This window comes from Cibotium barometz, chromosome 39, assembly GCF_041138505.1.
Source record: "Cibotium barometz isolate CiBa-2024 chromosome 39, ASM4113850v1, whole genome shotgun sequence".
Taxonomy (NCBI): domain Eukaryota; kingdom Viridiplantae; phylum Streptophyta; class Polypodiopsida; order Cyatheales; family Cibotiaceae; genus Cibotium; species Cibotium barometz.
The window spans coordinates 24070102-24092311 of record NC_141084.1 but is presented as its reverse complement, the minus strand read 5'-3'; the positions used below and the strand labels follow the sequence as shown (position 1 = coordinate 24092311).

The 22210-nt window shown below is 43.5% G+C and overlaps 1 protein-coding gene across 4 annotated transcripts in view; it reads right to left on the bottom strand.

Annotated features, from left to right (window-relative positions):
* Nucleotides 1–9180: 9180 nt before the first annotated feature.
* Nucleotides 9181–22210, bottom strand: part of LOC147615898 (serine/threonine-protein kinase/endoribonuclease IRE1a-like) — a 76081-nt gene continuing 63051 nt past the window's right edge. For 3 of the 4 annotated variants that reach the window (XM_086778526.1, XM_086778528.1, XM_086778530.1), the window contains 2 exons: nucleotides 10773–10976; nucleotides 10253–10602 (listed from right to left, as the gene is read on the bottom strand). In XM_086778526.1, the coding sequence (XP_086634652.1) occupies nucleotides 10833–10976 (144 nt within the window). In that variant the 3' untranslated portion in view covers nucleotides 10253–10602; nucleotides 10773–10832. Of the gene's footprint in view, nucleotides 9478–10252; nucleotides 10603–10772; nucleotides 10977–22210 lie in introns of those variants that run through there. The other variant, XM_086778527.1, reaches the window with a different exon arrangement.

The following is a 22210-nucleotide window of genomic DNA, read 5'->3' as shown; positions in this document are numbered from 1 at the left end:
GATGCAATGGATGCAAACTAAGCCTAATAAAAACTATGTGTAAGCCCTAAGAACATGAAAAACCACAATAACACCAACAAAACAACAAATTAAGCTAAAAATTAAGCAAAAAGTATTCTTTTCAAAACCAAAAAAGAGAGCTATTCTACACCAAATCTCGCACAAATCACCATCAAATCCACATCTTTTTCATGAAAAACCATTAATTAAGATAATGGGTAATGGATAATGCATAGATTAGAGGAAAAACAATGGAAAAAGCCAAGGGATGGCTCCCCAGCAGTGGCGCCAAAAATTTTATAGCTCACCCTAATCCTCCTTGAAACACATCTAAAAAGAGTTTACCTAGTGAACAGCAACTATCGTGAGGCTCTTTCCAATGGCCGAGCTTGTAAGCCGCCTTGAGATCTCCAAGCTCTACAACTCTTTGAGAAGCAATTCCACCACACCTCCCACGAGCGTTGTTACACCGTCGCGTTGCACTACAGGTACTCGTCCCTCCTTTCACCTCACTTCACTCACACACACTCACTAGCATGCATTAGGGAGAAAGATTAGCAAAAGCAAGACTCAATTGCACAATGGGAGAGTATATTGTATTATGAGAGATATTCACTTATATACATGGCCATAAGTGTTCACACTCACTTAAATTATGGCCAGCCGGACACTTTAAGCTCATATAAGAGGCCTAATGCTATTACAATGACTACTCTCATAATATATAAGAGGCCTAATGCTATTACAATGACTACTCTCAATTGCACAATGGGAGAGTATATTGTATTATGAGAGATATTCACTTATATACATGGCCATAAGTGTTCACACTCACTTAAATTATGGCCAGCCGGACACTTTAAGCTCATATAAGAGGCCTAATGCTATTACAATGACTACTCTCATAATATATCCATGAAGTACATCACTTAGGACTTCATCCTAACTTGCTACCACACGCTCTTGAACGCTCTTGAAGCGGGAATCGCCATAAATACTCCGTCACACCATTATAGGCGCCCATCCAAGTTGTAGCTTTGGACACTATTACTTCATATCTTGAATGTATGACCCTTTGGTGTATCCATCATGACTCCTTGATGTAAGATAATGGCGGTAGCTCTTGTTAACCCTAGAATTGGGTTAACGAAGTCCTTACATACTCTAGATTACGAGCAATTCCTCAATGAGACTATAGAGGGACTGGACAGTCTATTACAACTACCACACTATGAATTGGAAGGCGCAGCTGCAAAACCAGTGCCTCTATTTGGGAACAAGAACAATGGGTGTGGAGCTGTCATTTACTGACCGACAGAAATGCAACACTATGGAAACAGGTCCAAGATGCCACAAACCAAGTTCAAACGTTTTAGGAACACTTAACAACAGCAGAAGCAACCCATCTAGATGTGATCTTAAAAAGCTTAAAAGCTGCCGAAGAGCAAGAAGTAAGGTACCAAACACTAGAAAGCAATAATCTAGTTCTCAGCCAAATACTAGTGCAAAGAAATAAAGAAAATAGAGACCTAAAGGCACAAATGGAGCAAGCCAAAGAATAGATTCAAAGAGAAGTTGCGCACACTAAGGAACAAGCCAGCATCCATGCTCAAAAGCTTCAGGAGGTCCAAAGTACATTCCAAGCCAAGGAAGAGGAATTACAAAAGAACTTGACATCTATATCTACAGCTCTCAAAGATGCTGATCACAAAGTGCTCTAGCTTCAGACAGAACGAGAACAAACAAACAAAGAAAATACAAAGAAAGTAAGGGCCCTGAATGAGACAATCGATGCCAAATCTTTGGAGATGGAGACGCTCACGAATACCCACAAACAGGAAATGCTATAGATTACCCAACTCCAAGCTAGCCAAGCATTGGCAACTAAAAGGCTTCAGAAGATTACAGGAGACTCAAGAGTTGGAAGCCTCGGCCAGATGGGCACAAGAAGCTACCCCACAAGAAGATTTGAGGAATTAGATGTAGCAAGAATGGTCAGAGAAACGGCCATTTCAGAACTTCTAACCACCAAAGAATCAAGGATATAAGAATTGGAGCGCTAACTAGCGATCCAAGAACAAAGTGAAAGACACGAGCCTACCGACGAGTTGCGCTTGCTTCTTGAGCGAGCCTTGGAGATAGGTTTGTTGCCGGTGACACCTCGGGCCTCTCCTCAAACTCTTACTCTCTTTTTGTCTACACTAACACTGTCTTTACTTCAATATAAAATAATTCTGTTCGAAGATTTAAGCCTAGGAGATTTGACACTAATTAAAAAAAAATTGAACGTGATACTGAACATACCATTATTATGGATATGGACCTAGCACTAACCGATCCCAAAGATGTATTCTTCTATCCATTACACCCTATTGTGCTCAACATACATAGTTGGTATTGGGTGCTGCAAAATCTGGACATTTGGACAACAGTGTTGATAAACTTGACCTGTTTGTACCAGATGATATTCGTGTTACACCGGCCAATTACGAGGTTGTAGCTAGAAGTTATCAGTGGATAATCAGTCATGGGTGGCTAGAAGTGTATAATACACATCAACACTTTAACCTATGTGAATCTACCCCCTACCATCCCTATGGCATTCTTAAACTGTATCTCTATATACATAAACATCTAGAAGCCATGCTGACCACAATTGTCTTAACTTTGATAAAATACACATTGAATATCTTGATATATCTCCTACAGAAGTCATAGACCTCCAAGAGTTTATGAAGCTCAACAAACCCACCCACCCACCCCTAGTTCCGGAGAGGGTCAAGAGGAAACATCAAGTTCATCTAATTTTTCAACTTATCCGGTGTTTTCCTCTATAGCAAGTAAATTACTAAATCCATAGTACTCTAGTATTCCTCTTACTGACAAATCTCAAGCAGATAGTTAGAAGAATTATTGCCCTTAGCTGGAGAACGAACCTTATGGTCAAATGTGGCAAGGCATACAAAACTAGCTAACTCGCACTTGGCAGATTTACTTGAAATCAGGATTGTAACATTCATGATCAGCTATGCTTCCATAGATGCAAAAAGGCACATGCAGTCCATACAGGAGGAGGCTATACAACAATCGTCACAGAGGATGCAAACCCCAAAATTAAAGATTTTCATATATAGCCAGCATGGCAGCAGGAGTACTTAACAATTCTAGAATATAGTCACCAGTACATGTGTGCTCCGCCCACACAAAGAGGAGACCCATTATATATGCCACTGAAACGAAGATGGACACCATTGGAATTCCATGATGCCAAGCAGCGAGATTCACATGTCTGCTATAACTTTCCTCTATTTTTGCCAGCAACATTTTCAGATATAGGATAACAAAGGAAGCAATTGTTGACTTGGATACATGCATGGCATTGCATCCCGGATCTTGCTATTGTGGCCAGTGTCCGATTTCTAAAGTTGATCATGGTCCTTATTGACCAACCCAAAGAGAGATATGATGAATATGATGTAGATCAACTACTATTCGACATGAACCAAAGTCCCACTGATAGAGGCATGATGTTATACTATCATCGTATCCTCAGGCGTTTACCAACATACATGCATGTAACATTTGAAGATATGGTAGACATCATATTCTGGAGATCACACTCTGCATTTAGAAGAACCCTGAAAAAGCTTCAATCACACCGCAACTTCTATTGTCATGAGCTCGGCGACTAGGTCTTTAGGCCTTAGTGACAGGTTCTGAGGATAGAACCTACATTAGATAGGGGGGATGTTAATCCCAGTTAGGATTAACAATTAGGCTCCTCCATTTGAGGACATTAATAAGTGTCATGCAAAGGCACTATAAAAGTTGTAACATTATGAGATATTGGCCACCCAAGGCCTTAGTAAGTTTTGGGCACCCAAGTGTGAATAAGCGCCAATTGTATATAAGCTATTTTCTCATAATGAATGGGGACAATCCCCCTTTGTGCTATGAGAGTTCTTGCCTTGTCTTGAGAGAGATTGTGAGAGAGTACTCTAGTACATGTGCCTTCTCTATGCTTGTATGCATGCATGCTTGTGTAGAGAAGTGAGAGATAGAGATTTCCTTACATGGTGGTGTGAGTGACTCTATGGTGACAGCGTGGAGGGGAAGCTTGGAGCTTCTCGAAGCGAGCTTAGAGACCGCAAGGGACACGAGCTCGAAGCATTGGTGACAACGTGGAGGATTGGTGACATGTCATAAGTGCTACTAGTAGTCGGAGGACCCGATGGGTCAGAGACGTCGAAGGACACCGGCAGTGATGGTGGTCGGAGCGGTCGAAGGGCACCAGTGGTGATGCCGATTAGAGCGATCGAAGATGTCGGAGGGAACCGGCAGTGATGGCGATCGGAGATGTTAGAGGGCATTGGCGGTGACGGTGGTTGGAGCGGTCGGAGGTGATAAGGGGAGGAGTTGCTCTTGGTGGAGTGTGGAGGACCTAGCTTCCTATCCATAGGTCTCCCACTACTACTCAATTCACCATCCCGATGAATGCTATAGAAAAAATAGGTGGTTCTCTGCTGGCAAGCTAGACCCCGAGCAAGACCCCGGGCAAAACATCCGACAGGCGGGCTCCCAGGCATACCTCATACAATGATCTTTCCAGGCAAACCTTTTAGAGAGATACACAAATAATAAAAATAATTCAACTAGGCTCATGGGAAACTTCATCCAACAAGCCAACCGTGGAAAAAATGATTGAACTGAGCTCTTGGGCAATTTCATCCAGCAAGCCATCTATGTTAATAAGAAAAATGATTGAACTAAGATCCTGGGCAACTTCATCCAGCAAGCTATCTCTACTTGTATTACAACTTTGCCTTAACTTGTGATACAGCAAAGAATTTGCTACAAGAGAATTTCCTCTCCAAGAGAATGTCATACACGGCGGAGAGAGTGCTACCCTTAACTCCTCCTTGGGTGTCCTCCTCCTTGAAGTCCCAACCTTCATCATGTTGTGTAGAGGGAAGATCTTCCGTTTAGAAAACGGGAGATGGTGCTCAAAGAGGATCTCGCACTGCCTTGGTAAAGGGAGAGGGGTGTTGCCTCCATGAGTACCATCGAACTTTTCCATGCACGTCGTAAGTGCTACTAGTAGTCAGAGGACCCGATGGGGTCGGAGATATCAGAGGGCAAGGTGGTGACCACGGTCGGAGCGATCACAGGAATTTGATGGGTCAGAGATGTCGGAGGGCACCGGCGGTGATGGCGGTCGGAGATGTCAGAGGGCACCGGCGGTGACGGTGGTCGGAGCGGTCAGAGGTGATAGTGGGAGGAGTTGCTCTTGGTGGAGTGTGGAGGATCTAGCTTCCTGTCCAAATATTTTGTACTAAACCTAACTTGCCAGAAGTGATATGATATGATCGATCAACACCACCTAATTTCCATATTAGAGAAGGGGACTGACGACATGGAGTCTTATATGACTATAATCTAGTGTATTATTCCATTAAAAGCACATCTGGATGGAATGTAAAGATAAATGTATACTTGGTTTTGTAAATGGTTTTTTAATAGTCCAACTGAAAATACCCTCTTTGTAAAGAGGAGTAAGAATTGTTTTTTGGTCATTGTTTAATATGTTGCTTACATGCTGCTCATAGGTCCTAATGAGGAAAAGATTTCAGCCCCTTCAAAATTTGAATTACATTTGTCAATTAAGATGACCTATTTGGGCTCATTGAATTAATATGTGGATATATAGTTTTTGTAGTGTGATGATGGTATTGTGATGTTAGAGTCAAAGTACGTACAAAGACTAGTTATATGGTTTGGTCTTGAAGACCATAAGCCTATTGCTACACTAGTAGATACAGGTACCAAGCTCAATGTCTAGGATGTATGAACAAATAATGCATCACTTTATTAGCAGGATGTTGGGTGCCTCATATATCTATGCAAAACAAGGCTAGACATTCAGTTTGGAGTCTCCCAGTGGAGCGAGTTTATGCACAAGACTCAAAAGTTAGCATTGGGAGGCTACTAAGTGAATACTCCAAGACTTACAAGGCCCTCATTACTGTCCTTGGGCTATTCTATGCTAAGCGAGGTGATATTCAACTACATGCTTTTAGTGACTCCAATTGGGATGGATGTTATGACACACGAGTATTCACTAGTGGCTTTTGCGAGGCGATATTCAACTACATGCCTTTAGTGACTCCAATTGGGATGGATGTTATGACACACGAGTATTCACTAGTGGCTTTTGCTTTCGTCATGAGGATTCATGTATATCATGTCTCAACAAGAAGTAGCGACAATATGGCCACTTTGAGCTATGAAGTTAAGTACAAGGCAACATGTATGTCTCAGATTCCATTTGGCAGGTTTTGGTGTTGGAAGCAATCCCCTACCTTCATCTTCACTGAGACAGAGCGAGAGACATGTTTGATAGGGACCATAAGCTTTGAAAACTCTGACACCATCTCTTGTCTTTTAAGATGCAACAAACTGTCAATGCAAGTGCTTAAAGTAGGCATGCTATGTCTTCACATGTCAATCATAGCACGTGTGAGAATTAAACAAGCATTATCTGCTAATCTCTTATACATGTCTAACTTGTAAAGCCCATGGCTTAGAGTACGAGATACCATAGTGATGTCTCTATCACTCCAATCATGAATTGTACATCTATCAGCAAAACAAACTGACCACTAGGTCTACCCTAGCAATGGCAAAGAGAGTGACAACAAGTTCTTTCTAATACTTGATATAAACAAGACTTCTGAGAGAGTGATTGTGCCACCATTTGCACCAGTGAGCACAACGTTCAAAGTCCTGTCACTCACTAGATATGAGGAGTTGCTAACACTTGTAACTATGCCTCCTTGGGGATCAAACTCAACCAGAGCAAAACGAATCAATAAGTTTTTTCTAATGCGTGGCACAAACAAGACTTTTGAGAGAGTGATTGCCCCACCATTTGCAACAGTGTGCAAAACCTTACCAACTCCTTTGCTGAATATGAGGAGTTGTTTGCACACGTGAGTGTACCAACTTAAGGAGATGACTCAAGAGATGAAAACAAATCACACTAAGAAGTAATGTGCTTGTTAGCACCATTGTTAAAATACCAAGCATGATGATCTGTCACTTACATTTATACATCATGGACAAAAGGATTATAATTGTAGTGCACGATGAGGACCTAAGCATCATGTGCATAGTTTACTAAGTCCTTTTTAGCACTTGAGCTAATGCATCAACCACATCCATGCTTGAATTTTTTCTTCTCCTTCTCTAGCCTTTTTCTACATTCATTAGCATCCTAGCTAAAAGATTGGGCTAATTTTACCTTTGGCTTATAGCCACACTAATAAGAGAAGGCTTTGCCTTTACCTTTTTGAGTGGCAATCAATGCCTTGGTATCCCACAAGCATAACAATCAATACACATGCTTCTCTATGAGACCTTTGATCCTTATAACTGCAGTGCACGATGAATACTCAATCATCATGTGCATAGTTTACTAACTTCTTTTCAGCACTTATGTCAATGAATCAACCACATCCATGCCTGACTTTCTTCTTAGCATCCTACCTAAAAGATTGGGCTAATTTTTCCTTTGGCTTGTAGCCACACTAAGAGAAGGCTTTGCCTTTACCTTTTTGACTGGCAATGAATGCCTGGTATCAAACAAGCATAACAATCAATACGCAAGCTTCTCTAGAAGACCTTTGATCCTTGTCAGAAACTGTAAGCTGCTTATGCAAGCAAGTCACACATACCTTGTTACGCACGTAGAAAAGTGCAACAAGCACATCTCTCAAGCCTGTTTAGTAGTTTTATATGGGAATATGAGAAATAATGAAAGTGCCACTTACACATGCACATGTTCATCCTTACCATCCTACCTGGCTTGTTGAGATGTGGGAGGTACATTAGTTACATCTGGTCACATCTTACCTAGTATCGTCTGAAGTACAAGTACTATCATGAGCACTAACAAGACAAGGTGTGCCTCAATGACAATAATAATATTCCGAAGCCCTTTGGTAACCAATACATGACGCATCATATAGGACCAACGAATAGTTGGTTGCATATAGCTTATTCTCAGTTAAAAGCATCACAAATACAACACTGCCAACCATTTTAGCCTACAAATAACGAATCTCTGACAAAATGCAAAAGTTCGAAAGCAACCTGCAAGTACTAGGGGCAATGCCCACCTAATGAAACCAAGATGGTTGCCACCAATAAATCACTAATGATAGAGACATGTAAAATGCATGAAAAATAACAAAGTGTAGTGTGTAAAATTGTTACCATTGACGAAACTGTTAATGAAATTGTATTAAAAAGACAATTTGAAGTGACACTCCCCCATGTTGTCTATAAAAACCTTTTACCACATGCAAGCAGACCCCGAACGTGCCAAAAACGACCCAAAGGTTCCCAAAATTCTATTAATATAGTTTATCACACTATATGGTATATCTTCTCCACCTAAGAGGATAGCTTAATCTAAGACACTCGAAAGAACAACTCGAGGAGGTGATAGTGAGGAGATGAGCAAAGATAACTTCCTCTAATACCAATTGTCGGAGCAGAGACAAAGATAGCAACACATACAGAGATGCAACAAGCAAGCAGAGATAAAGAAAAGAATAACACTAAGTAAATTGATGAGAATCACTGAAGTACAATTGGGGTGTTATGATAAGGTTCCATATACTCCTTCACAAGAGTGTATACAAACTGGGAGGGGGGAGGGGAAAATCTCCCAAGGAACAAAATAATGCCCCAACATCCACACCACTACCACATAAATGGCTACATCAATTTAGTCCCATAGACCCAATGGGTCTGTAGTAGACACTTAATAGAGAGAGAGAGAGAGAGAGAGAGAGAGATTATGGAATCAACAATATATATGTAGAGAGATTGTGGGTTCAACAATATATATATATATATATATATATATATATATATATATATGTATATATGTATATACATATATATGCACACACACACACATATATAAAATATTTTCTCTTTGTTATAAATTACTTAGGTGATTTTTCAACTTCTTATGCTTGTAGGTCTATGAGCTTTCCTTCTAACTTTTCATCATGGTTTTTGCGCAAGAAGCAACCAAAGCCATGAGATTCTTAAGCGCTTTGTTTTGTCTCAAAAACTTAATTGGAAAGAATGTTCGACAAAACCTATAAATTCAAAATAGTGTGCAAAACTAACTCTCAAATTAGTGATTGTCTACAGAAGAGAAGATCAAAAAATAATTGTCATTGAGTTCCAACGTTTGAGCTCCCATTGCCATCCAATCCGAGATCCAATTGCGCTGTCAAAGTTCAAGTTGGAGAGTGTTCAATTTTAATGTAGGGATATAAAATGTGCAAAAGAGTTTTTTTTTTTAATGTTGTCATAGAATACAGACAAGGCCTGGAAACCTAAAGGAAAGCCCTCCCATTGACGTTTTGCAAACTTCTCCTTCCATGATAATATGAAGATCTGTACGAAGAGAAACCCTCATAAGGAAAGACTTCAAGCAACTTGACACAAAACTTTGATAAAGAAGACTTTAAAAATTTGAGATGCGGTTTGTGTGAAAATTACCCCAAAATTTTGTTAAAACAAGAAAAATGGAAAAAAAAACCACACAAAAATTTTGAAAAAATGCCATAGATTAAGATCTTCATTGTGACAAGGAGATGAAGGAACATGCAATGCTCAATGATTGTTGTAGGCCTTATTCAGATCCTTCATAATCGTGTACTTGCATCCACAACTATAGACATGAGGCAAGATCTAAATTTACAACTAAATCACAAGCCAAAAACAAGAATGAAGCTAAACCTTGAAAACTAATTGCTAGCTACACCAAGCAGATTCTGAAACTGAGATCAACAAGAAACAGAGGGCAAGAATCCCGTGTGTGTTAGCTCAGGAATATCTAGCATAGCCACTTACTTGGACAAAGAAGGAAATGATGATCAAACCATGGCAAGAACTCCAACTGCAACGTTTAAAAGATCATTGGGTGTGGTGATGTGCAAACGTCCTTTGGGCACTTTGACCCACAAGTTTATTGGTGATTGATGAGTTCACTATATGAAGTTTTTTCACTCCACTCCAGAAATAAATGTTGGGACATTTTTCATATGATAAATTCTGTAGGTGGAAAAAATATACATTGCTAGTCATATAACTGTGTGCACACATTCTACTAAAACTGATGTCAAGACGAAGCTTAAGAGGTATATTAATGCTTATTTTCTGCAGAAAATCTACCAACTTAAACAAAGGTGTCATTAATATGCTTGAAATGTCATATAGAATTGTGGTTTTTATGAAAGACATAGATGTGTCTTTCACTATGTCAATATAGTAAGAATCAAACAATAACCATGGAATCTTCATGAAAGATGATATGGGGAGGTCATAACATGTATGCTTTTCATCAACATTTGTGCATTAAAGAGTGTCACCACTAAATTTATGTTTTCTATTGAAACACAAAGAAACTTATAAAATGACTCTGCCCCCTATCTCCCTGCCAACCCCCCGTCTTCTGGCCTTAGAATGCAGCAACCAAGAACCGCGTCATGACACTTTTAGTAAGGCCACAACATCCAGCTGGGCATGCATGCAACAAAATATTAGCAGGTAAAGAGCTCAATGAAATGCTAGTGTACAAATATTCTAACATGAATAGCAGTGAGGCTCTTAACAAGAGACCTAAAACCCAGAACAGAATTCCTGCATTAAAGAGATCTCAAATCAAGAAAATCTTCGATTTTGACTACCTGAAGAGAGTGATGGCAGCTTCTGCCTCTTTACACACGTGCCAGGACTCAAGTAGGGTATCAACAATGGTGTGAAAAGTATCTTTTGAACACCTCCTCTTTTCTGCAATGCCTGTGCACAACTTTGAAAACCTCAAGCAGCAGCCTAGGAAACCTGATTCGGAAGTATGTCTCGAATCCTTCTGGAAACGGTTCAAATAATTGCTGCATATCAGAGAAAGTATTGCTTAGACTGACTCTCTCTCTCTCTCTCTCTCCAAAACATGCATGTAGCTGTACTTCTGATGTATTACCATGGTCTCATAAACTGATGCGATCTTCTGTAAGACAAAAACAAACTCCTCTCTCTGTCTTTCTCTCTCTACTAGGGCTTCACATACATCCGACATGCATCTCTCCTTCCTTGGACCTTGGCAATCAGTCCCAGTTTTACAGGGACCACTGCCTGCGTTTCGGGGGCTGGTGATTGACCAGCTCAGAGTATCCTCTCACCACCTTAGAGTCGAGACTGGCAGAGCTGATGAAACCCCACCGGATCGGATATGCAGGGTATGCACCACAGGACAGGTGGAAGATGCGGTGCACATGCTTAGCTGCCCTGCCCACTATGAGATACGGGGGAGATTCCATTGCCTCTTCCGAGAGGGCTTTGTCAATACCTTTGTGTGTGCAAGGAGGGGATCCATCCATGTGGATTGTGGTTGTACATATCAATGGTTTCGAAAACGAAACCTCTTGGGTGGGGATGGTTTGTAACAAAGCGAATGGCCTCATATGAATAATGGGCCCAAGGCCACTGGACCATGCCCATGGACAACACTTATGGTGTGAAATGGCTAGTTTACCTCATACACAAGGTCATATGCTGATATCACATGTATATACACTAGTGATAATTGTTTCGTTTTCTTTCAGTTACTTTTTCCATGGCTCGGTATACCGACGGCAACATTGTATCACTCATGGTCTCATAGACCCTCGGGGTCTTTTGTAGACGTTAATATTACTTCCTTTGTTTCTTTCTTTCTCTCTCATATATGTGAATTGGCTGATTTTGTTTATTCTTTTTTTTTTTTCTGGAAACAAGATCCTTCTATTAGTTAACAAAAAACAACCTCTAAGGGCTAAATACAAACTCATCTCCATGTACGGAGCAAGGACCAAAGAACACAAGGGGAGGAAGAATGCACTTCTCCTCCGGCTGGCCGCTCTATGAGGAGAAGGCTATCTCATACAATGGGTGGGGGAGGGAATAAGATGTCACCAGCCAAAATCTTCTCACGAACAAAGTGATATTGTATCTCTATGTGCTTGGTTCGGGCATGGAAGACCAGGTTCCGAGCAATAGCTATACAGCACTACCACACAGGTGGTCTGTAGTGCCAATTAGGCTCACCACCTCTATCTGTGAGAAAAGGGCCATGTTGCCAAAGCCTCAAGAAGGCTTCTCAACGCTTCCGCATACGGTCAAAACCACCCTGCAGCTTTCCCCATTGGCCATGGAGGGTATGAATGATGTCGAGCCAAATCTCCTGCTAGACTCCGCAGGCGGAGTGTGGGTACCTTCAAACACTAAGCCGCATCGAGCTCTCTAGATGTGCCATGCTGCAATGCTGCTACAAATCTCCCATCTCTAGCATAAACCAGGAGTCCAGTGACTAGTAGATGGGTTGGGACTGGTACTATTGAAATGCAAAGGTGAGAGACCTGAAGGGCTAGCCCCCCACCTTCCTCCTTATAAGCCAAGACAACCTAAGCCTTAGTGGCCCAAGCAACAGTGCCCCATGTAATAGGTACGGGTAGAGGTCCGGTCCATCGTGAAGAGGCGGAGGATTCACTACCAAATCTGTTGAGCCTTCGGGCAATCCCAAAGACAATCTCACTGAGACTCCTGAGGTGGCCACCTCGGACATGTTGTTGGTCTACCGCCAATGGCCAACCATGTGCCAACCGCCAAACTCCTATGTGCCAGCAACCACAAAAAGAGGATGATCCTCCGAGGTCGAAAACTGTCCCAAAGCCTCTTCCAAAAATCTGTGAGAAAAGGCCCTGAGACTGTCAGTGTCCTGCTGCTACAGGAGTGCCCTCCATCTTGGGCATCTGGATCCTGCGGCCTAGCTGTGCTATGTAAGCGAAAAATGGGGTGTACCCAAAGTCTCTCGGTTCTACGGGTTCTACGTTGCAGAGATAGTAGTCTCCTCTTTTTTTATGCAAATGTAGTACTCTTGACACTCTCTCAAGAGGGGATGCAAATACCATGTCCATGCCTATAGACCTTTTTCTATGGCAGAGACCTCAAAGTTAACCTTGGCAGTTATGGTCCTTTAAACTAGCCTTGGTTATTTGCACAAGAAAATCCTTTTCGTTTGATGGGAGTGTAAGATTACTAGTGCAATGGAAGTGTGAATAGAGAAAGATGTTACATATGTTGTATTGATGGGTTTCCCCTAGGAATGGGCGCCCATTAAAATCTAGAGGGCTTGGGGGTCGTGTGTGTGGATAAAGGATTTAGCTAGACGACATGTGAAAGGACCCAACCTAGGGGGTATTAGAGAAGCCAAGTGTATATGAGCTTACAAGCCACCTCACATTATCTAGAAGGTAGTCGCATGTCAAGGATAATCTCTTTCAAGATCTCTGGTAAATTTGATGAAGCAAGCCCTCTCTCTCTCCTATCTCTTACTAGTGAACCCGTTGAATCTATATGCTACCATATCATAGGTCACCCTATGTCGGTCATCCTATGTCTAAATGAACCAAACCGACACCATCACTTCGCCCCGCTAGGCTTACAATGGTATCACAGCAAGGATTTCTCTTGAGGAAATCTTTCTTGGGGTGACATAACCATGTCAAGAGTAGAGGGAGACCAAGGGCCTAATAAAGGGAACAACTATGAGGCCAATACACGACTTCAAGATGGGAACCAAGGCCGACAATCTATTTCTTATGAAACCGTGGCCATGACATCGGCAAAGTAACGAGATTTACAGCAATTTAGACAATTTCTCGAAGATGAAGAATTCCAAGCTTGGAGAGCCAAGAAGGAACGAGACCATAGAAGGGCTCGGATGTTTGAAGATTTCATCAAGGATCAAGCCACCAAAGCCGAAGGAGTAGAAGCTGCCAAATCTTATCTTCAAGCCAAAGCAGTCACTATTGCAGAAGGATCTAGAGCAACCCGTTCCCCTTCTCATAGAGGAAACAAGGAGCCTATCCCTAGGCCCGCTCTCTCTGATGCAACATCATCGGGCCAAGTAAACAAAATGAAGGCAAAGGAGCCTTTCACAACCAGCAAAGTGGACTTCAAGCCGGGAGAGAAGAGCGTCAAGTTCGATGCCTTTTATGGAAAGCGAGACACCGAAAAAGCCTTATCCTTCATCAAGCAGTTTGATCCCGCTTTTGGAGGCGAGGACTTCTCCAAAAAGTCCAAGCTTCGTATGGTTCGTATACATTTGAAGGATGCCGCCTTGAATTGGTGGCTATCGAAGACTTTTACGGAAAGCTTCAAGCTGGGAGAGAAGGGGGTCAAGTTCGATGCCTTTTATGGAAAGCAAGACACCCAAAAAGCCTTATCCTTCATCAAACAGTTTGATGCCGCTTTTGGAGGCGAGGACTTCTTCAAAAAGTCCAAGCTTCGTATGGTTCATATGCATTTGAAGGATGCTGCCTTGAATTGGTGGCTATCGATGCCTTTTATGGAAAACGGGACACCCAAAAAGCCTTATCCTTCATCAAGCAATTTGATGTCGCTTTTGGAGGCGAGGACTTCTTCGAAAAAACCAAGCTTCGTATGGTTCGTATGCATTTGAAGGATGCCACCTTGAATTGGTGACTAAAGGTGGTACAAGACAGTACCGAGTCAAAGTCGTGGACCGATTTCAAGACCACGTTCAACAAGAAGTTCCTACCCGCAAATTTTTAAGGAGATGTGCAGAAAGAATGGGATGAGGTAAAGTAAAAAGTCGGTGAGAATGTAGCAGCTTACCTTAAATAACTTTTCAGCTGTCTCATTAAAGTTTACTTCTTATACTCCCATTCCATCACTAATGGAAATGCGTAAGTTTGTGAATGGATTGCAGCCTAAGCTTATGCAAGCTGTTTACATGGCAGGACCAAAAACCTTGGAGGAAGCACAAGACAAAGCTCTACAAGCCGAGGCCCTACACATGCAATGGTGGGCAAAACGAAGAACGACAATTGAGATCCATCCCAAAAGAAGAGGTTCAAAGCGGGATCTCAATCAAAGAACAAGCTACAAGAGAAGAAGGACAGGAGTGGAGATAAACTTGCACTTTTCCGAAAGAAGCTATCCCGCAAGCAACTTGAAGAGTATTTCAAGGAAGGAAAGTGTTTCCAATGTGGAAAAAAGGGACATATGGCTGTAAAATGTCATGTCAAGCCAAACCAAGAAACCAAGCCGCCCCAAACCAATGCATTGCCAAAGGAACTTCAACACCAAGATCATACACCACCAGAGAGAAGGAAACTTTTCAAGGCTTGGGGCAGAGTGGCTAACCAAAATGCTTATCCATTTCGATAGTGGTGCTACCCACCACCACATCCATCCCCGAGTAGACCACCATTGGGGAGTATGCCCCAAAATAGATGTCATGATGACGAGTGCCGTGAGGCGAGAGCTAGACTACAAAGGGAGGTTGCTTTGGGACCCACCACTCAGCGACAAGCACGGATCTTCTTACGAGGCGCAAGAAACGAGCTTTCCTTTCCCACCTAGAGCGAGAGCTATACTAGCTCTTTTTAGGACGAGATTCCAGGGAGGCTTGGAGACTTTTTCGAGAGCATAGCCCGCCCATGCCCATCACCTCAACGCCCACTTGGAGTCAGGTAGCTACCACCCTCTACCATACCCCAGAGCAGCCTGCTCTTCCAGATCCCCTTGAGCCCAGTCCACAAATCTCCACCTTCAGGTTGAGCATGATTCATGATGCTATTGATAAAGTGCATGCAAGGAAGGCCCTGGATCATGATGGCCTTGTTGCAGAGCATTTGTCTTATGCTAGAGATATGTTGGCTCCCTTATTGATGCATATGTTTAACAGAGCTGTGTGTGAGGGCTTCCCTGTGAGTTGGAGCACTAACACTATTGTGCCCGTACTGACATCGGGTGACCCCATGATTCCCACTACTTATCGTACTATCATGATTGGCACACTTTGCCTAAGCTTTATGCCTCTATCCTTGAGCATGAGCTTAGTAGTTGGGAAGAGGAGCATGGACCTAGAGCGCTTGGGCAAGGAGGTTTCCATAGAGGCTTCCGACACTGGATCACATTTTCACCCTCACGGCCATCATTGAGGAGGGGAGGGCACAAGGGAGGAGGATTTATTGATGCTTTGTGGATTTCTGCAAGGCTTTTGACACAATGCCACGGGCCAGATTGTTGAGGAGATTGTGTGGCATAGGAGTTCAGCACAAGCTCACTTGGGGGATTCTTGCATTATAAGAGTCAATGACATGTAGAGTACAGACACCACAGGGATAGTCTGAGCTTATTCACTCTACCATTGAAGAGAAACAAGGTTGTCCACTCTCGCCGATTTTGTTTGGTCTATACATGGATGAGATTTCTAAGTACATCGATAGAGAGAACGGCAGAGGATCACCACTAGCAGGCACCTAGATACCACTTCTTACTTATGCAAATGACATTGTATAGATAGTCGACTCACCATAGCAGATGCAGAGACATTTAGATGCTTTACAGGCATTTGCACAGGATAGGGACCTCATAGTGAACCTTGGAAAAACCAAGGTTATGATCTTTAATACCTCTGCACAGTGGGTGAGATCAGCTCCACAGTTCTCTTACAGAGGTGAGGTGTTGGAGTATGTTTTCTCCTATGTATACTTGGGGATTTTGTTTACTGGCCCAGCTTTCTCTATGAGGCCAACAGCTGAGGCGAGATTAGCACGAGGATATGCGGCTCTGGGAGCTTTGGAGAGGATGTGTTCACAGGTACAGTTTCAAGAGCCTCAAACGAAGCTATGGCTTTTCGAGACTCTTTTATCCCCAACACTCTTATATGTTGTGCAGATTTGGGGGCCTACTCTTGACCACCGCAAACGGTCAAGCAAGTCTTATAATGGCTGGAGACCACTAGAGAGATTGCTTGTGATGATGATTGCTAGGATGACTCGCAATAAGGCATCTGTCCCACACGAGATTATCCGGACGGAGATGGGTGCGGCACCTATAGTGGTAGAGGCACTTACCAAATCAGTATCATATCTACATGGACTATGGGAGGTCCATGAGGTAGGTATGCTCGGTTGGCACTTGAGTCCTCCAGACAGCTGGCTGCAGAGGGGATAGATCTTGCTGGTATGCACAAATGTCTACATGATTTGAGCTACATCGATTTTCTATGGATTGATTACCCCCTTTCCATGTTCTTTGGATGCATTGTCTCTTCCCCTGACACATAGGGAGATTAGTAATAGAATGCACAACGGAATATGCCCCCTTTGAGTGTAGAAAACTCCTTTGGGAAGTAAAACGCAGCCAAAACACTGTTGCTCAGCAAAAAACAACACTCCACCGCCAACAGAAGGCAAGGAACATGAAGAAACCGGGGAACTGTGTATGCCAGGAACAAAAAGCAAGTATAGATGCTCCAAAAAACAGCAAACCGCTGACTGAAATCAGAAATTCAGTGTCCTCCTCAAGTACCAAACTGTCACCAATGCCACAATCCACACAAGACCCCCTATGCAAGTGATATGTGTCTACTGGAGATGAAAACACAGCCAACCAGGGGCTGCAAACCTGAAAATACAGGCTGACCAGCTTCCACACCTCGTATGAGGAAAAAACGTTGAAGAGAAGGTACCTTCGGGTCCAACTGCTGCAAATCTGAAAACGCCAAGGTGAAAGGGGCAGTAGATAGGGCAGAATCTGGAAACTCAAAAGTGAAAGGTACAACAAAGCCTCAAATCAACCAATCGGCAAACCGACTGCTGCAAACAACCTGTAGATGAAGAAACGCATCACAAATAGTGCTGCTGCCCTGAAACAGAGCAGGCTGACAGCTGTTCAGGAGTCCCAAGGGTCAAATCTGATGAAGATTGACCACAAATCTGCAATGGTGAAGCGCCTGGAAAAGGGCAGACCCACCAGCAGCAGAACTGAGAAAAAAAACGCAGGAGTGAGAGGGGGGAGCAACAAACACTGCAAGTCACCGGTGCTCTGATACCATGATAGAATGCACATCGGAAGATGGGAAAGTGGAAACACAGGAGAGACTTGAGAGAGTGAGATGGAGAGAAAACTCAGGTGTATACCTGCTCTCAATATCACCAAACAAGGATATAAGTCCCGAGCAAGAGGGGAAGAAGACCTCGTATGTGAGGGATTGCAGCAAGCCAATATGCAGAGGCACTAAGGCATGCAAGAGGCAAATACCCAAGTCAAGTCTGAGAAGGGAATGGCCCGACTATATATATGCCAAAGTAGGGGCAGCCGACCAGCTCTCTCATAACTAGGGAAAAAGGCAAGACTCCATAAAATGGGGAAAAATGGGAATATAATGTGAGGGGTGACCAGCCCCTCTAGCTAACATGGTCAGCCCTAAAGGCTAAAATAGGACACCACAAAGGAAGCCAGCAGCAAGGGGATGATGATATCTAACAATTAGCAGGGTCATCGGATACGATCTCATGGCGTGGCTTGCACCGACACAGGAGTTAGGGACGAAGATGGCTTTCTATAGAGATCATCTTCTCCATACCACTAAGGACAGGTTCATCATTCGCCCGAGGTACATGGACACACACCTCTCACATGGCATTACATGTGCTATTGGACAGATCCGCACTTCAGTTTTACTGATTCAGACTGGTAGATATGGACCACAGAGACTGCTTGCAAAGGAGCGCATTTGTTGCTTGTGCAACATGGCACCTGAGACAGAGAAGCACTATATATGCCACTGTCTAGTCTACTATGAGATCCGAGGGAGATTTCACTTGTCTCTTCAGAGTGGGTTTTGGACCCTTCTCCAGAGTGGACTTCACTGATCAAAGATGCCTCGGACTTTTCTTATTGGAGCTATGCCGGCACAAGGAGGCGCTTCTACGTAGCAGTGGACACATGATCAGAGGACTAGTACAAAGACATTTGACTGACTATTTCGGTATTACTTTGCAGGTCACCACTCAACCCCTGACTCCCTTAGCATCTACACTGAGAGCTGCCTCTCGAGGAGTGACACGTGATCAGGCGCTATAGCTTAGTGGAGCCAGATGTCCAAGGCCCAGTGGACCCAACAGGAGATCCCGTATGCACCGGAGGATACAGTTGATCATAGCGCACCAGCAAAGGCCGACCAGGCATTTTACCTCGGATGAGATTGGCCTCATGTTACCGCGTCCCATGCGAAATTTTCTCCGATGACTCTCTCTCTCTCTCTCTCTCTCTCTCTCTCTCTCTCTCAAACACGAGACTATCAAGAAAGATGAACAAATCAACGAACTGAAAGTGCAAGTGCAAGCCATGAAGACGAAGCAAGAGGAAGCACGAGAAGGACCCATACCTACAACACTACAAACAGAAATGACAAACCATGTTTCAAAGGTAAATTCAGTTAACTCACAAGATTTTGTTAAAGAAGTCATATCAGCGGTCAAAGAAAAGGAACGAATGGAAAGTAACAAAAAGGTAATCAGAGTCGGTGGTCTTCCTCAAGGCTGGGATAGGGCAGACATAGCTCAAGAGCTTCGAGAAGACTACATATTAGATACAGATGTACTTACAGCACAACTGAGCAAAGTAGTCCCCTTCGTGGACTTAGGAGACCCTATCTCTATTATAGTAAAAGGTACAAAGGTAAAAGTCTCCTATATGGACAACAATGAGAAAATAGCAGTGATGAAGCAAACAAGGTCTCTCCAAGGGACAAAGGTATGGATAGCTGATGAACTCACCCCGCTACAACTCAAGAACAAATCGGCAGAGCTAAATAAAGTTAAAGAAGCAAGAAAGAATGGCAAATGGGCAATATACAGAGGAGGACAAGCAATCATTAAAGAATTCCGTACCCCACCCCCCTCAAGAGCAAATCCATCCATGGATGAAATATAGCTATTTTTATTTTGAACCTCAATTTCAAACTAGATGCAATAGAACCCATTGTAATTTAAACTCTTAAGAGTCTTAAGAGTTCATTTTGAGTTTTTTTTTTTTCCAGTTTTATGCCTCTTTGGCATCAATACCCAGAGTGGAATGTAAATGGATGTACCTGATCTGTCCCATAGGTCGAATTCAGCCTCCCGTGGACATTAATATAACTTTCTTTCTCTCTCTCTCTCTCTCTCTCTCTCTCCCCCCCCCCCCGGATGCTATCACTCATCTGATTGTATCCCTCTTTATATTATCTTTCTTCTTCCACAGACAGCTTGTATCGGACCTTTGATTGTAACTTTTGTCTCATAGGTCATTCTAGCCTTTTGAAGATGTTAACATAACATCTCATCTCATCTCATCTCATCTCTGATCTCTCATCCCCTCCCCTCCCCTCCCCTCCCCCCCCCCCCCCCTCTCTCTCTCTCTCTCTCTCTCTCTCTCTCTCTACGTATGGAGAGGCCCTTGGTTTCTATGATTTCCCGGATGATTAGGGCCAAGGCCTCCGTACCACATGATATTATCCGTGCAGAGATGGCTGCCCCCCCATTGGTAGTAGAGGCACTCACTCGATCAGTCTCTTTTATACATAGCACTTGGGCTCTCCCTAGAGACAGATATGCTCGCTAAGCCCTGGAGTCTTCACGACAGTTGGCATCACAGGGAGACGGATCATGTTGGTATGCACAGATGACAGCTTGGTTCCAACTGCATGGCTTTAGTATGCGGATGCACCCTCCCTCTCTCACACGGGCAGAGATTACCAGACTTATCAGGCAGGACTTGACTCAGCTGGACACTAGGAGGACATGGATACAGCCGACACACGAGCTTGGTACGAAGATGGCTTTCTATAGAGATCATCTTCTCCAGCTCACGGAGGATGGGTTTGTGATTAGACCCAGCTACATGGATACTCATCTTTCTCATGGGGTACGGTGTGCTATTGGTCAGATGCACACATCCTCACACCAGCTAGAGATTGAGACTGGCAGATTCAGAGGAGTACCAACTAAGGCCAGGATTTGTCAGTTGTGCCAGATGGAGCCAGAGACAGAGTTACATTACGTATGTCACTGTCCAGTATATTATGAGATACGAGGCCGTTTTCACTGCCTGTTTAGAGAGGGTTTCGGACCACTTTCTAGAGTCATGAGATACCAGGATCAGAGATGCCTCGGATTATACTTGCTGGAGCTGCGTAGACATAGAGAGGGTCTCTTGAGAGGGAGGGTATCAGAGAGGGAGAGACACCTACAAAGGCAGATTATACACTTTAGCCGCACCAGAGGTACACTGATTGATCGGGCTATAGAGCTGGGGCGGTCCAGGCGCCCCAAGATGAGAGGCCCATCTCGACACCAACGGAGACCACAACAGAGGATCAGGACCATACTAGCACAGCATGGGAGACGTCCAGTCAGAGTACTCACCATGGAGGACATTGAGGATATCCGCCATCGACCGATGAGAGACATCTTTGGATAGTGATGTGTATGATGCTTACCTTTGTTGCTGGAGTTTTCCTCCCAGATGTTATCCATTAGGAGCTCCTAGTACCGTACTTTTCCTCATAGTTGTTTCAATTTCAGTTAGTTGTTTAGTTGTTTTTAGCTTTTCTTACACAGACATTGTATCAGATCCACCAATTGTTGTAACCTTTTTGGTCTCATAGGTCATTTTGGCCTTCTGAAGACGTTAATATATCATTTCATTTCTCCTACACTATTTGGGCTATACATCGATGAGGTGGCAGACTTCGTTGGTCACGATGGTGGGGACGGGGTAGACATCTCAGGTACCACAGTCCACATTATGCTATATGCAGATGATATTATTCTGGTCTCTGAGTCGCGGATGGGACTACAGCACCATCTCCATGCACTCGATGACTTCTGCACACAGAGGGGGCTTACAGTGATCCTTGGGAAAACCAAGGCCATGATTTCCACACCTCAGGGCCGGTTCGACGACAAGCCATCTTCACACTAGCAGGAGGACAGTTAGAGGTGGTAGACTCATGTGTACCTGGGGATTACATTTACGACTCCGCCAAGAAGATTTACTATGGCACAGGCAGCCAGGGATAGACTCACACGAGGGTATGCAACTCTGGCCATGCTAGAGAGAGAGTGTCACCAGGCACACTTCCAGGAGCCCCACACGAAGGGGTGATTGTTTGACACACTAGTCACCCCTGCTTTGATGTATGCTGCAGAGTATGGGCACCTGGGCTCGCCACCTCCGCATGGTCTCAGATAGAGAGGCCTCAGATTCTCCTCGCGGATGATCCGCA